We start from the raw sequence: 14,046 nt of genomic DNA, 5'->3' as shown, positions 1-14,046 counted from the left end.
TTAAGTCAGATTTTAACATCTACATGAAATATTGTTACACAACGATAATTGATCATTCTTAATACATTTATAGTCTAAATATTAAGACTATTTTCTATTAATCACTCTATATACATTATTGTACTTGTATTAAAAATAATATAATTTATTATAGATATTATTATTATTAATATGATTATGATTGTATGATAATATGAGTCATGTTAAAATATAACGTACTACAGTATAAGTTTATAACAATAATAATAATAATAATAATATCATTATTTTATGTAAATTATCTTATAATATGATACTTATATTTAATCAACTTATATAATGTAAAGAAAATATAAAGTGAAACAAATACAATAGAAATATATCTAAATATTTAGAAATATTAAGAAAAAAATATTATTTTTTTATTAATATTATTATTTCCCATTGTGTACTAAAAACAAAAACAAATTATTAAAATACTATCTAGAAAATCCCTAGCAATCAAGAAATTTTTTTTATAATAAAACCCCACTGTAGTAGATCTGGCAGCATGACACAAATGGGTGACACAAACTCACTGAACTGTGATCTCTGATGTCTCTTTTGTTGTTCCTTTCAGCAGCATCCTGCCTAATGTCCCCAGTTGCCATGGTAATTCTTACAGTAGTATTCTTAGACACTGAACTGCTTCTTCAGAAGCTGTCTAGACTGAAAACACCACTGAAATCTTTTGTCGCATGGCTGAATGTGCAGTCTAGGACTCCGGTGCATCATCCCCCAACAGTATCTGACTGTTTCCACAAACATTGATCAAAAGACCTAGTGGAGAAAGCAGCTCTTACTTACAGCAAAATGCACTGCTTTGTTTTCATACACACTTGATTGACAGTTTCTACTCAGAATCTGTTTTGAACCACTGCTTTGAGAAACTTAACATCTGACTCACAACCCTGTCCACACTACAATGAATTTTCAGTAAGTGATTGACCATAACATTTATTTTATTATGCTAGGCCACAAAAAGCATTCAGTGCGATGAGGTTAATAAAAGCCTGGTGTTCAAAGTATTTCTCACCATTGCTTCAGCTCAGCGCTGTTTAACACTACTGGCTATTTTCAAAGATTAGTCCTGCAGTAGGTCTAGTATTAGCTCATGGAAACGATTAAAATAGGACAGTCCAGCTGCTGCTGCTCGAGGAACATTTACTGAGGGGTTTCAAAAAAATAGATGCTGAAAAGCTTGCAGCTGAAACAATATGTACTTTGTGAGAAGTTAGCATACTTTTAATATGCTAAAACAATGTAAAGTGTATGCAAAACAACTCTGCAAAGAGTGAAAACACTGTGGTGCTTTAAAATAACAAAAAGTCTTTGAACATCCAGACTTGTCTGGCATAGCAACAGGCTCAACCAATGACATGAGCTTGTGGGCGGGACCATGTATGTAATTCAAAGTGCTTAAAGGGGTCATGAACTGAGAAATCAAAATTCCCTTGATCTTTTGACCTATAAGAGCTCATTGTACTATAAAAGCATCTTGTAGGTTTCAGAACTCAAATCTTTCTTGTTAGTCTAAAAACAGCATATTGAAGCCAATTTTCCAAAACATGGCTCTATGATGAAATACTGTGGATAAGCACCACCTCTACAGAAGAAGATAAATGCCTGCTTTTACATCACTGCCTGTTTAGCCCCGCCCACCGATTCGCATGTCTAGTTTAAATAATGAGAGAGGCGAACAAAGGTCTATGCAGAAACCAAACTATAAAGTTGGCTCTGAAAACAACTACAGTGCCAAGTTGTGGTTTTTGCAACCCCTTTCTTCTGAACCCAACGTTAGGAAAGAGTGGATTAACTTTATTTTTATTTTATTTTATAAATAAGGTCCAGACCACGTCATCAGTAAGAACTCAATCCTTTGTTCACTTGTGATGTCAGGGCTTGACGCTTACCTTTTTTCACCCAATTAGCACATGTGCTCCTAAGTTGAAAAAATTTAGGGGCACAATGCAAATTTTTCTAATTATGTGTTTCAGCTTAATAAGGGGATATAAGAAAACATTTACAAGCACAATTATTTAATTTATCAGAATACAGAATGTACAGAAAGGTTTCAGACTCTATTTAATTAACTAATTATGTAATTATTTATAGTCCTATTAAATTATACTTACATTAGTGACACTATCAAATTTTCACAATAGTCGTTGAAGCTTTTGTCCCTATATGGTTTTTATCACATTATATAATTTAGTAAGTAAAAAAAAGTGTTTTCCTCCTAAAAGGTTAAATAACTTTATTCAAAATCTTTTACTAAAGAAATACTTTTTTTTTTTTTTAAATACACAAAAATATAAAGTAAACAAGTGTTTGAAGAAATTTTATTTTGAATGAACGAAAGAACAATAGGTAACACTACAATAATGTCCCATTAGTTAACATTAGTTAAAGCAGGTTAACATTAACTATCAATGAGCAATAGCTAATTGTTGCAGTAGTTAATATTATTTGTTAATGTTGATTAATCAAAATGCAACTATTTATTGTTAATTAATGTTAGCTATATCGAATAATATTGGCAGTCACAACTTTTGATTTTATAATGTATTAAAGTTTGAAATCGATGAAATCGAAGAAATCATTTGCAATAATGGCAACTGTTTGTGTAGCTTGACAGTGAACTATGTCAGTGAACTAAATACCACATTTAACTTACTTCATAACGTCAGTCAAGTGTTTGAAATAAATTTTTCTGTGCGATGATGTGACTTCTTACACAGAATAAGGCAAGGAACATATTTCATAGTAATCTAAGTAGTGATAATGGCATTGCATTATAAATATACTTTATTTTTATATAAAATAATAATAAAAAGACCTCAGATAAACCAGACATTGTCGTAGTCCTCTGGCCTTCAGATGGAGATTTACTGCTGATCACAGAATCGTGCTTCATTGAAAGATACGCATGACAATAGCAACTTCTGTCGAATCGCGATTTCGTTTCCATTTCAATTAATCATAGAGCCCTATCTTTAAGTATGAATTATGTGGTGCTATGGTGAAGACTAAAGCAGATATAAATATCTCAACGACTGTTTGAAACATTCACATGTTCACAAGGGTGTCAGCGCCCTATACTGCTTAATCTGCATTTTCATTCAGCGCATCTCCTTCCCTCATTCCGCTTTTCTTCTCATCTGTGCTATTTTAAATTAAATCATTGCTTTTTTTTAAGTTCAATGATCATACAAGGCTGTATCGCTGTTTTCCCATAAATAAAATGAAGAAATTATAGGCTACTTGTTGGGCTGTTTAAGAAATTGTATTCGCACTCGTGCTCCTAAATACATTTTCCAGTTCGTACACATCTATTTTTAGTCGCAAATGCGATTGAAAGCTCGAACCCTGAATGTCGCAACACACAAGTGTGAGCAGCTGTTTAAATTACATGGTCACTATTGCTTTGTCTCTTATTACAGATCGTTTGATATGTACGGAGTATTTATGCGTTTTAAATCTAGCACAGCAGTGTCCATCTGTGTAGGATGTAGCCTGTCAAACATACACAACTGTTAGCAAATCATAGCAGTGAGTTTACTTTTGAGTCTGCAATCCGCCACGTCTATTCAAACAGAGTGGTCTGATTAAGTGGGTCAAAATAGGAAAGAAAATAGCCTATTACTTCATATAATTTTTATGTTTGTTTGTTTTGTTTTTAAATCTTGATAACATTATAAGGGTTACCTCAGAGAACAGTACAAATGAATTTTTAAAAAGGCAGTTCACAACCCCTTTAATGGGATAAAGAGTTATTTTGGCGTTATTTGTTTAGATTCTCTGATTGGCCGAGATTTTTGTAGAATAATGGGTAATGTATTTTTTTCACTAGCAATTTCACTGTTAATTACGATTATTTAAAAAAATAAGTTTAAAATAATGTGGGCTGATGGCTTCAACAGAAGCAATCAATTGATATGGGCTGTTGAAAATGGTCATTCTTTTTTCCACACTTCACTATGAGAGCAACAATACACCCATTCTAGTGTGGGATTTGCGCTAATATATACATATATATAATCTTCAAATAAGCCCAAACAAATGACAAAAGAAAGCCACTCAGAAAGTCTGGATGTTTGGATCTACCACAACCAGAGGCATGACATTTTGGCCGATGTCCACGTGGCTATTCAAAGAACTGAATTACAGCAGAATGAATCTTTTGTTTGTTGGTTTTCAAATGCTATTAGATCGACAAACCAAGCCGCGCTGGAACGCTTCACAACCACATACTTCAAACCAATGCCTTCAGACATCATTTAATGATGGAGCTTCAAAAACTAGCACATGCTATTAATACTTCAGAAAGCGCACTGCTCTGCTCTTCACATTACATCAGATTGGTTGCAAATTGTAGGATATTATTCATTATTACATTAGCCTGCACCATTCACTGATTTTCAATGTATGATATCTTAAAATATGTTGGTCTGTGAATTATTCCTTTAAGTCTGTATGTCAGTAAAGAATAGAGCATGCCAGCCAACACAAATGTATCTAAAAATCACTCAACATTTATCATTTTACTGAGAGAATATTTTAGGTCTCTTCCAACCAGCCACTGTCAGCCTATCCTAAAACACCAGGCTGTGGTCTTACGGTTCAGAGATAGATATCTTTCAGAGGTGAAAGTGTGAGAGAGGGTTTTGAGGACTTCACCATCACCGGTGCCTTGGGGAAAACCCTCCTCCTCAGCATGAGAGTGCAGATCTGCAGCCTGCATGACCTGCTCTCTGTTTCCCCTTAAAGGTACAACAGTTAGAGCAGAAGCAGCAAAAGCCTTTATAAATAATGGCAAGACTTGTACTGCCAGATCAGTGTGGTATGCTCGCCTCATATTGCTGGGAAAACCTTGCCGGAGGCGAAAGCACTTCAGAGGAAAATGTCCGCTCTGAAAACCATTTGAGGGCTGGGTCTTACTCTGTCACACAACATTCCTTGTTTAGTCTAGTTATAATTATGGGATATTAATAAACCATATTCTGCATTAATGCTTTAAATTAAACCAAAAGGAATATAAATATACTTTTACATTAACTTTTATATTCTTACAGCAGGTATCTATTTAAATAAACTTTTAACTCATTATATATATATATATATATATATATATATATATATATATATATATATATATATATATATATATATATATTTATTTATTTATTTATTAATCCTTTTTAATAATATATCAGTTTTACTGTTCTACTATATTTTATGTTAAATGCAAAAACTTTGTAAACTTATTAAATATTGTGAAAGTATATATATATATATATATATATATATATATATATATATATATATATATATATATATATATATATGTGTGTGTGTGTGTGTGTGTGTGTGTGTGTGTGTATATATATATATAATTATTTTTTTAATTTGTATTTTTTTAATAGAAATACAAAATGAATGTAGTTTGTTAGTAGTTCAGAATTAAACAAAATGTTTGGTAAAAAAATATTGGCTGGTGAGCAAAAAACATTAAAAGCTAATTTCATATCATATCCTGCATCAGATTAAAAGTTATACATAATTTAACAATGACTGAGTTCCCCACTATAAACATTTTCATTGTTCATCGTTTAAGTGATCAATATGGGATCAATATCTACAACTGCAAACAGATTAAAGATAATTGGGCATTACCCTCACCCCTGAGGGACTCCTTGACGTGGGTGAGACGCTCTCCAGCCAATAGCATCATCTGACGCATGTACTGTACACCCAACAGGTTAGAAATGACGAAAGGAGAATGGGGATCCCGATCCATTACTGGGATATCCAGTGATTCCTACCAAACAGCTTGATGTGAAATCGACACGTTGAATAAAAACGTCATGCCACTGTGCCCCAAAACGACCGAGGAAAAGCCGCATCGTGTGATTATACCCGGGTTTGATTATGAAAGAGATTAAAATAAGACTATCCCTGTGTGGACTAAATAAATCAGCAAAGAACATCACAATGTCAAGACAGCGAAGCTGCTGAGGCAGCCGGTGCAGAAGACGAGAAAGATCGTTACAATCACGACGTGAGAGACATATAACGTAATTTCCAAAAGAGGCTTACCTTCATCCTCGAGATCGAGTTTCTCCAGCATGTCTTCAGACAAACCGTGGACCTGGGGACAGAGTGGACAGTGTCAAGCACAGAGGAAGCGATCTCAGGCTGCCCTCCCCTCGCCGTCCACACAACACACACACACACACACAGAGAGAGAGAGAGAGACAGGCGGTGAGGAGACCGGTTAGATCGGAAGTTGGCTGACAGAGTTTAATAAAGAAACAGTAGACTAAGCGGCGGTAGCGCAACTGGAACTGGTTCGGAGCAGAAAAAAAACAACGGACTAAGTGCTCATGATTTTATGTCCATCGGTCCTTGTAGGGACAGTCAGTGTTTGCAGGCGTGCTCCGGTTGTGCACCCTTGCATCCAATGTGAAGTCAGTCATGAGAGACCTTCCCCCACCGGCTTTTTGCAAATGGACTGTTCCAGTTTGCTGCAGTCGCGAGCCGTCAACGGTCTGATATGGAGTGTTTAAAATCAACTATTCCGCTAACTAATTTATTTTTCTTAGTATCAGTCAATCTGCGAATACATAAAAGAGAGCGGAGTCAGCCTGTCGAAACTGGCCGGAGGTGGGTGGGGATTTTGATTCATCCCGGTGAATCGAATCTTTGAGTCTGTTCACAAAATGAATCGTTCACTGATTCAATGACTCTTTCTGCAGGTAAGAGGTGCGTTCACAGTAGCGAAATTACAGCAATATATATATATATATATATATATATATATTTTTTTTTTTTTTTTTACCACTGTCAATACACCTTTTCACATTTCCTGGATTCTTAGCAGCGGAAGTCGTCATAATTGGGTAAATTTAGTGTAGGCCTACCATAGGCTGTATATTTTTTTTTACATTCCCATTTGCTCAAATAGCAAAATAAAAACTCCATTATAGTGTTATCACGACTTTCAATCCAATTGAATAAAAAAAATTGTGAGAGACTGATAACGGTGACTGATGACTGATATTGTGTGAGATGACTGATAGTGGATTCCTATTGGAATTACTGGATTTCATCATCGAAATTTTGTTATAATTCCATGAGAATACGTCCACATCAAATCTATGACAATAACTGCAGAGGGGATTATGTAGTTGGAATCACTTTCAGAGCGATTATTTTCTGATAAACAATTAAACACTGGGAGCCAATCATAATCCACCTGAATCTGAGTATTTAAAGATACAGACGACATAACTGCTGTGGTTTCAAATATAATTGCATTCCCTAGGGCAACACACCATGCCGAAAAGTTCTAATTAATTCAGTTTTCTCAAATCAGATGTCTTGTTTAATTCATTTTGTTGTAGAACTAGATTCAGTTTACACACAAGTTCTAAAAACATTGATTTTTTCAGTACAGGCAGCGGCTAAATTTGTTCAATACGTCCAACCAAGGAAATGCCCTGTCACAACTGGTTCTTAAAAGCTATTTGTTCGTGATATAATCTGTCAGTTGCAGACTTGTAATCAGTGAACATCTAATATGAGTAAGTGCACAGAAGAATGATTCACTGAAATAAAAGATTTGTTCAACAACAGTGATTCACTCATAAATGAAACTCTAGTTGCTTAAACCTGCAGGGAATTTGTAAGTACTTTACATTACACAATAGACAACAAAAGATTCAAGGGCTCAACATCAATAAACGTCAAAATACAGAGTTTTCCTCCTTTTCCTCACTACCAAATCTTTTTTAATCATAATAGGGAATCCCCCTTTTTTTCTTATTCATATGACTTATTCGTATGACTTATTTACATAGACAAAATGTGTGATGTGTTTGTATGTGAAAGATTAACCTTAAAATGTTGCTAGGATTGTTCAGATTCTGAACATTGTGTCTTATTAGTGGAAATTTGTGATTTTCTCTCCTTGGTTGTACTTAGTGGTTTTCCAAGATGAAGTTCTTACTCTTTCATGTCTTAAAAATACATTTGCACATATATGCGTCCAAATTTAAATGAGTTTTATCTGCAATGTACAGAAAGCCTGTGCAAATAAAGCTGTTAGTGCGGCGCTGCTGTTTATGTCATGCCCATCTGGCCGTGAAACTCTTTCTTGACCTCCTGTGTCTTTTTCCATCTCTCTCCCCTTAATGGCCCTCCTTAGACCTATATAGGACAGAATCAATTTAATGAAAAACTATAGAGGTCATCCGGCTCCTAAGATATTTCACACAACTGTTTTTGGCCTTTCCCAGGGAAACATCTGGCATGGAGGGTAATTAAAATGAAATACCCAAATTCCTGCCTGATGAATCAGTGGGTGTGGCTGTCTGAACGAATCTGAGCCCTTGTGAGAAAAAACCCATGAATATACAACAGAAGTAAACAAACACATAAGGGGCGGCCACGAGAAAAATGTTAGTTCACAAATCTGGGGAATTACAAGTAATGGGAAAGTGTCAGACATTGACAGAGAGCGAGAGGCATTGGGTTTATTTTAAGACGGCAGTGAACAGTGAAGGTGTCCGAGCAGCAGTGATTCTGTCCATCTGCATTGACCCATTTGAGACCTGCACTCAGCACGTCAGTGGATCAATAGTTCATAAAATGAGAATCGCTGAGAGTGGATTTTCAGGGGTTGTTAAAGATAAAGAGACATTACTGCACTGCATTGAGTAGCAGAATTTTAGGGACAAATTCACAAAACTTGCGCTACTTTTGTATTTTTTTCTATAATGCTGAAACACTACAGCAAAGTAAGTATTTAAATATGGCTGATTGTAGGACCTTATTGATCCATTATTATATTTGTATTAAAACTTTATGAACAGACACTGTATGTGCCGTAGGTGAATGAGACTCAAAGTGTGAGAGAAGGAGTAAAGGAAATGCACGTGAAGTTGATTACACATCTGCTGAGTGCATCCTTGGACCTCTGCTTAGATTACCAGGCGGGAGGCAAGGACAACAGCATTGCAGATGGTGACTGCTGTATTGATTTTGGCTTGTGAATGTGATGAATGGTCAGTGGGCTGAGTCGTAAAAATCAGATTAGATCCACTGACAGGAACTGGTGAGTTGTGACAGTATTGTGTGCCTGAAGGAGTCCTGTAGATTTAGAAATGTTGAATATATATTAAATTTTTAAATATATATTTCAATATAAATAAGTACATATAATGTCAATATTTTTTGGTCAACGTTTTTGAAGAATAAATATGTGTAAAGACATTAAGGACTCATGTGACTCTTTAGATAAATAAATTATATATGTGTGTGTAAATATAATTTAAAACTTCATAATTAATAATTTAGCAATTTATATATATATATATATATATATATATATATATATATATATATATACATATTATATTTCTTCTAAAATTAAAATTGTTAATCTTAATCTATTATTACATAATATCTATCTATCTATCTATCTATCTATCTATCTATCTATATATATATATATATATATATATATATATATATTTTTTTTTTTTTTTTTTTTTTTTTTTTTCAGCATTTCAGTATAAATAAGTAAATTATTTAGAATTTTCGGTCAAAGTTTGTGACAATTTGTTTTATGCAAGTATTACAATGTCTAAAGCCATTACAAGCAGCGTTTATTTTATTTTATTTTTTCTTTTGCCTAAAACATATTTTCAAGGATCATGAGCTTTTTCTTGTACAGAAAAAATAAAAAAAATTTGCTTGTATTTGGTAATTAAAACATCTATTGGATCATCACTTGAAAATGGATGATGCCAAAAATGACTCTGATGCATCAATGTCTCGCGGCAGATCACCTACCATATGTGAGGTAGATATAGGTGCTGAGCAGGGACAGGGTGGTGGTTTTGTAGCAGGCGGGCTGTGGTGCTGTCCCGTGTCGAGGGGGGAGGAGGAGGAACGATGCACAGTGTCATTCCGACTGGCTTCCAGAATAAACGCCGAAGTCTGCTTGGTCACTTGTGTTGGAGTGGTGGGTGATGAGGAGATACCAGAGGCTATAAAAAAAGACAGAAGATAAGACACATCAGATATTGTCTATCTTTCTATCTATCTATATGGAATTCAAATGCAGTTACTAATACAGAACTGATACACTGTGCCTTTAAGACTTTATGACTGTGTACTGTGCCACAGTGTCTTACTGTATTCCATTCTCTGCCCACGAAGGAAGATTTAGATCCACCTGTCACTTAAAGGTTATAGGCTGTACCTGTCGTAATTCTGATCCATGCCTACAGAAATAGAAGGGGCCATAAGGTCTGAACCGCAGGCAGTGTGGAGAGCAGAGTTTTATCACCTCATTTTACACTTCATTCTACTGTTGCAGGCTGCAGATTTCATGCTGTGATTCCTCCAGGCTCTGCCCTCCATACTGCAGTCAGATCACAGTAAAAGACCGGCATAAACAACACCGCTCTGGATGTGTTTATTCAGTTACTGAGGCTACACGATACTTCCAATACATGGCAAAGGCCCAAACGTGCCACATTTGTCAAATTTCCCCTAAGTGTTTATCACGCCAATCGCCTTAGTAATTGGCCTGTCCGTTTTGGATTCGTGCTGCACATTAGTTGCCCGTTAAATGAGAAAATCAATCTCATTGTGGGCCCTCTAATTGCATTTTTGTGATCGCTTCAGCTCCCTGTTGTTAGAACGTGACCCACTTCTGAGTGCCGTCCTCTACCCTGGCTAGATTCGGTTGCAAAGCCTTAAGGAAGCAGCTTGCTCTCCCAGAGTGGTTTGTGGAGGAAACTTATTGAGTTTCTGCTTTGATGAGTCGATAAGAGGAGAGTGAAATGTAGCACTGCCTGCAGAGTCCAAGATACCATCAGCAAGCCAATGAGGTAAGAATATATTTCCAAGAGAACAGCCAAGATTCCATCCATCCATCTCTCTCTCTCTCTCTCTCTCTCTCTCTCTCTCTCTCTCTGTCTCTCGCTCTCTCTCTGTCTCTCTCTCTCTTTCCTTCCATCCATCCATCCATTCACCTGTCTCTGTGTCCATCTATCTATCTATCTATCTATCTATCTATCTATCTATCTATCTATCTATCTATCTATCTATCTATCTATCTATCTATCTATCTTTCTGTCTGTCTGTCATTTATCTATCTGTCTGCCTATCTATCTATCTATCTGTCTGTCTGTCTATCTGTCTGTCTGTCTGTCATCTATCTTTCTGTCTGTCTGTCTGTCTGTGTGTCTGTCTATCTATCTATCTATCTATCTATCTATCTATCTATCTATCTATCTATCTATCTATCTATCTATCTATCTATCATTCATCCATCGGTCTGTCTGTCTGTCTGTGTGTCTATCTATCTATCTATCTATCTATCTATCTATCTGTCTGTCTGTCTGTCTGTCTGTCTGTCTGTCTGTCTGTCTGTCTATCGGTCTATCTATCTATCTGTCTGTCTGTCTGTCATCTATCTTTCTGTCTGTCTGTCTGCCTTTCTGTCTTTCTATCTATCTATCTGTCTGGCTGTCTGCCTTTCTATCTATCTATCTATCTATCTATCTATCTATCTATCTATCTATCTGTCTGTCTGTCTGTCTGTCTGTCTGTCTGTCTGTCTATCGGTCTATCTATCTATCTATCTGTCTGTCTGTCTGTCATCTATCTTTCTGTCTGTCTGTCTGTCTTTCTATCTATCTATCTGTCTGGCTGTCTGCCTTTCTATCTATCTATCTATCTATCTATCTATCTATCTATCTATCTATCTATCTATCTATCTATCTATCTATCTATCTGTCTGTCTCTCTGTCTGTCTGTCTGTCCGTCCGTCCGTCCGTCCGTCCGTATTATTGACAATAATCATAAGCATTTATCAAGTGTGAAAGAGCGACCAAGTTATCCATTACAGGTGGGCATTCCCACTACCTCAGCTCACTGCACCTAGCCATCTTCCCTCAGCCGAGACTGCATGACAATGGCTGCTGAAAGAGCTTCTTTTACAGCAGTCAGCCATCGGCCCAGTAAACACTGCACATAAAAGAAAATAGACAGCAGGGAAGGAGGAACTTAGAGGGAGCTGAAAAAGCGGCTCTCTGTGATGATGTCATCAGGATGGCAATAGCCCCTCACCCCACCAAATCATTCCACAGGGAGTTTATATTCTCATCTTTCACTCTATTTCCCAGGGATCATCTACCATCAGGACCACGGAGTCACATGATCATTGCAGCAGTCCTGGATATAAATGACACATCCCAGACATACGTAATTCAGAGCTGAACAGAACACACCCACAGGCCATACTTGCAGTGCTTATCAAATTAAACTGTCCTCAATGAGCAATACAAGTGGCATATTTATGAAGCCATATTACTATCAAATCATTTTAATATAATTACAGAACATAATCAAATCAAAACCAGGCTCCAGTCTAGTCCAAAGGCTCCATGTATCTTTGATATTGTGTAATGTAAGACATCCAAAGCCTTGTTGTGTTCAATTCAAACACATTTAAGCGGGTAAAAGGTGATGTTCCTCAAAGGTGATTGCTCATTATAGACGCGTTGTCTCCATTGTATCATTAGGCTGACGTACGCTTTTCATAAATTGCCAGGATTTCAAATCACATTTAAAGCCTCTGAGGCTCTTTAATGGCTAAATTGAGGAAGAAATTCATTTTGAGAAATGCGTGCTGGCTTTTAGCTTAGCTAGTGGAATCCCAGCCATTCATCGTCCTACAAAACACATTTACGCTTTATTTAATAAATACTGCTTTGAGTTTACACATTAAAGTCTGAATAAAAAGGAACAATTCCATACAGTTCATGTTGGGAAAACCCATTTAAAAAAGACTGAAACATAACATTTCTCCCATATAAAATGGTCTGCATTTCTTTGTAATAATTAAATAATAATTATTAATAATTGATTGATCATTAAATAGACCAAGAGTGTGTATTAGACATTGTTGTTTTTGATGTTGTTTGGACTCTGAGCAGTGAACTTCACTCTGTAAATACAGCTTCCTTTCATCATGACGTCTTTTGATGTTTACCTTGCAGACAGAGGTTAACAAACTTCATCTTCAGCGACAGATGACCCTTGACCCAGTGTAAGATAAGTTAACCCAAAGCCACATGCTATTAACCCCGCTCACAGGCAGAACACTTACTATTCAATGAGCCATGACAGGCAAACCAATAATCCAAAAATAAACCCTCCATGATTAAATTTTCAGCGTTATGCAGCTATATGCTCATATTTTGTTATATAAAAGTAACAACACAACTAACTTCACAAAAGGCCTCAGCACAGTCAAATCAACCAACACTGACCTCTTCATTTGCCTTTCCGTCTGTCTGTCTCTCTTTTGCTCTGACTGAGTGATGAGCAGCCAAAGTATTTTACATGTGTCAGCTGATTAAACGCACATGCATTATGTGCCATTTGGAACTGTTGTGCTTTTAATGGCATAAAACTAGATAAAATCTTTCATAAGAACGTTGTGCTATGTATTTACATGTGTTGATTTCACATGTGGGTAGGGCTGTCTATGAGAAGATAGAAAAAGCACGTTCTCTAAAGGTAAAAATAGCTTAAAATCCTCTAAAGAAATGATAGTAAAGCTTTCTTTAAAACATAATACAGACAGAGATGTGGATCTTATCAAAATTCCAAGGGCATTTCTGGATCTATAAAGACACAGTAAGCTGAGCAGCGCCCCCTAAAGCTATTTATGCTGCATATGATTAAAAACTGGGACAGCTTTATGGAAGACATGAATATAAATATAGCCTGTTTTCGTAATGTATAAGCAGGCCATCAAGCTTTTTTTTCTAGGCATCTGGCTTGAGAACACGAAGATGGCTAAGTTCAGAATAGCACATTTGTGCAATATGCAGTTTGCATGGCAGTGGATAGCAATTTTTCAGAATATCGCTTGGAAAAATTGCACCCCATTCAAAGATATTTTGACTTTCCTTTTCCATTTCTGCCAGACTCAAAATCACC

At 36.0% G+C, this 14,046-nt stretch overlaps 1 protein-coding gene across 8 annotated transcripts in view; it reads right to left on the bottom strand.

The window, feature by feature from the left end:
• LOC128013270 (5'-AMP-activated protein kinase subunit gamma-2) overlaps window positions 1–14,046 on the bottom strand; it is a 59,312-nt gene that overhangs the window by 16,822 nt on the left and 28,444 nt on the right. For 5 of the 8 annotated variants that reach the window (XR_008183286.1, XM_052596119.1, XM_052596120.1 and 2 more), the window contains 2 exons: window positions 9,877–10,073; window positions 6,118–6,169 (listed from right to left, as the gene is read on the bottom strand). Coding sequence is in view for 7 of the 8 variants with exons in the window: in XM_052596119.1 (XP_052452079.1) it covers window positions 6,118–6,169; window positions 9,877–10,073 (249 nt within the window). In the remaining variant the exon portion in view is untranslated. Of the gene's footprint in view, window positions 1–5,700; window positions 5,840–6,117; window positions 6,170–6,470; window positions 6,745–9,876; window positions 10,074–14,046 lie in introns of those variants that run through there. The other 3 variants (XM_052596124.1, XM_052596125.1, XM_052596126.1) reach the window with 3 other exon arrangements.

Source organism: Carassius gibelio, chromosome B24 (assembly GCF_023724105.1).
Source record: "Carassius gibelio isolate Cgi1373 ecotype wild population from Czech Republic chromosome B24, carGib1.2-hapl.c, whole genome shotgun sequence".
Taxonomy (NCBI): Eukaryota; Metazoa; Chordata; class Actinopteri; order Cypriniformes; family Cyprinidae; genus Carassius; species Carassius gibelio.
The sequence above is the reverse complement of the archived record's forward strand: the minus strand, read 5'-3'. Positions and strand labels throughout refer to the sequence as shown.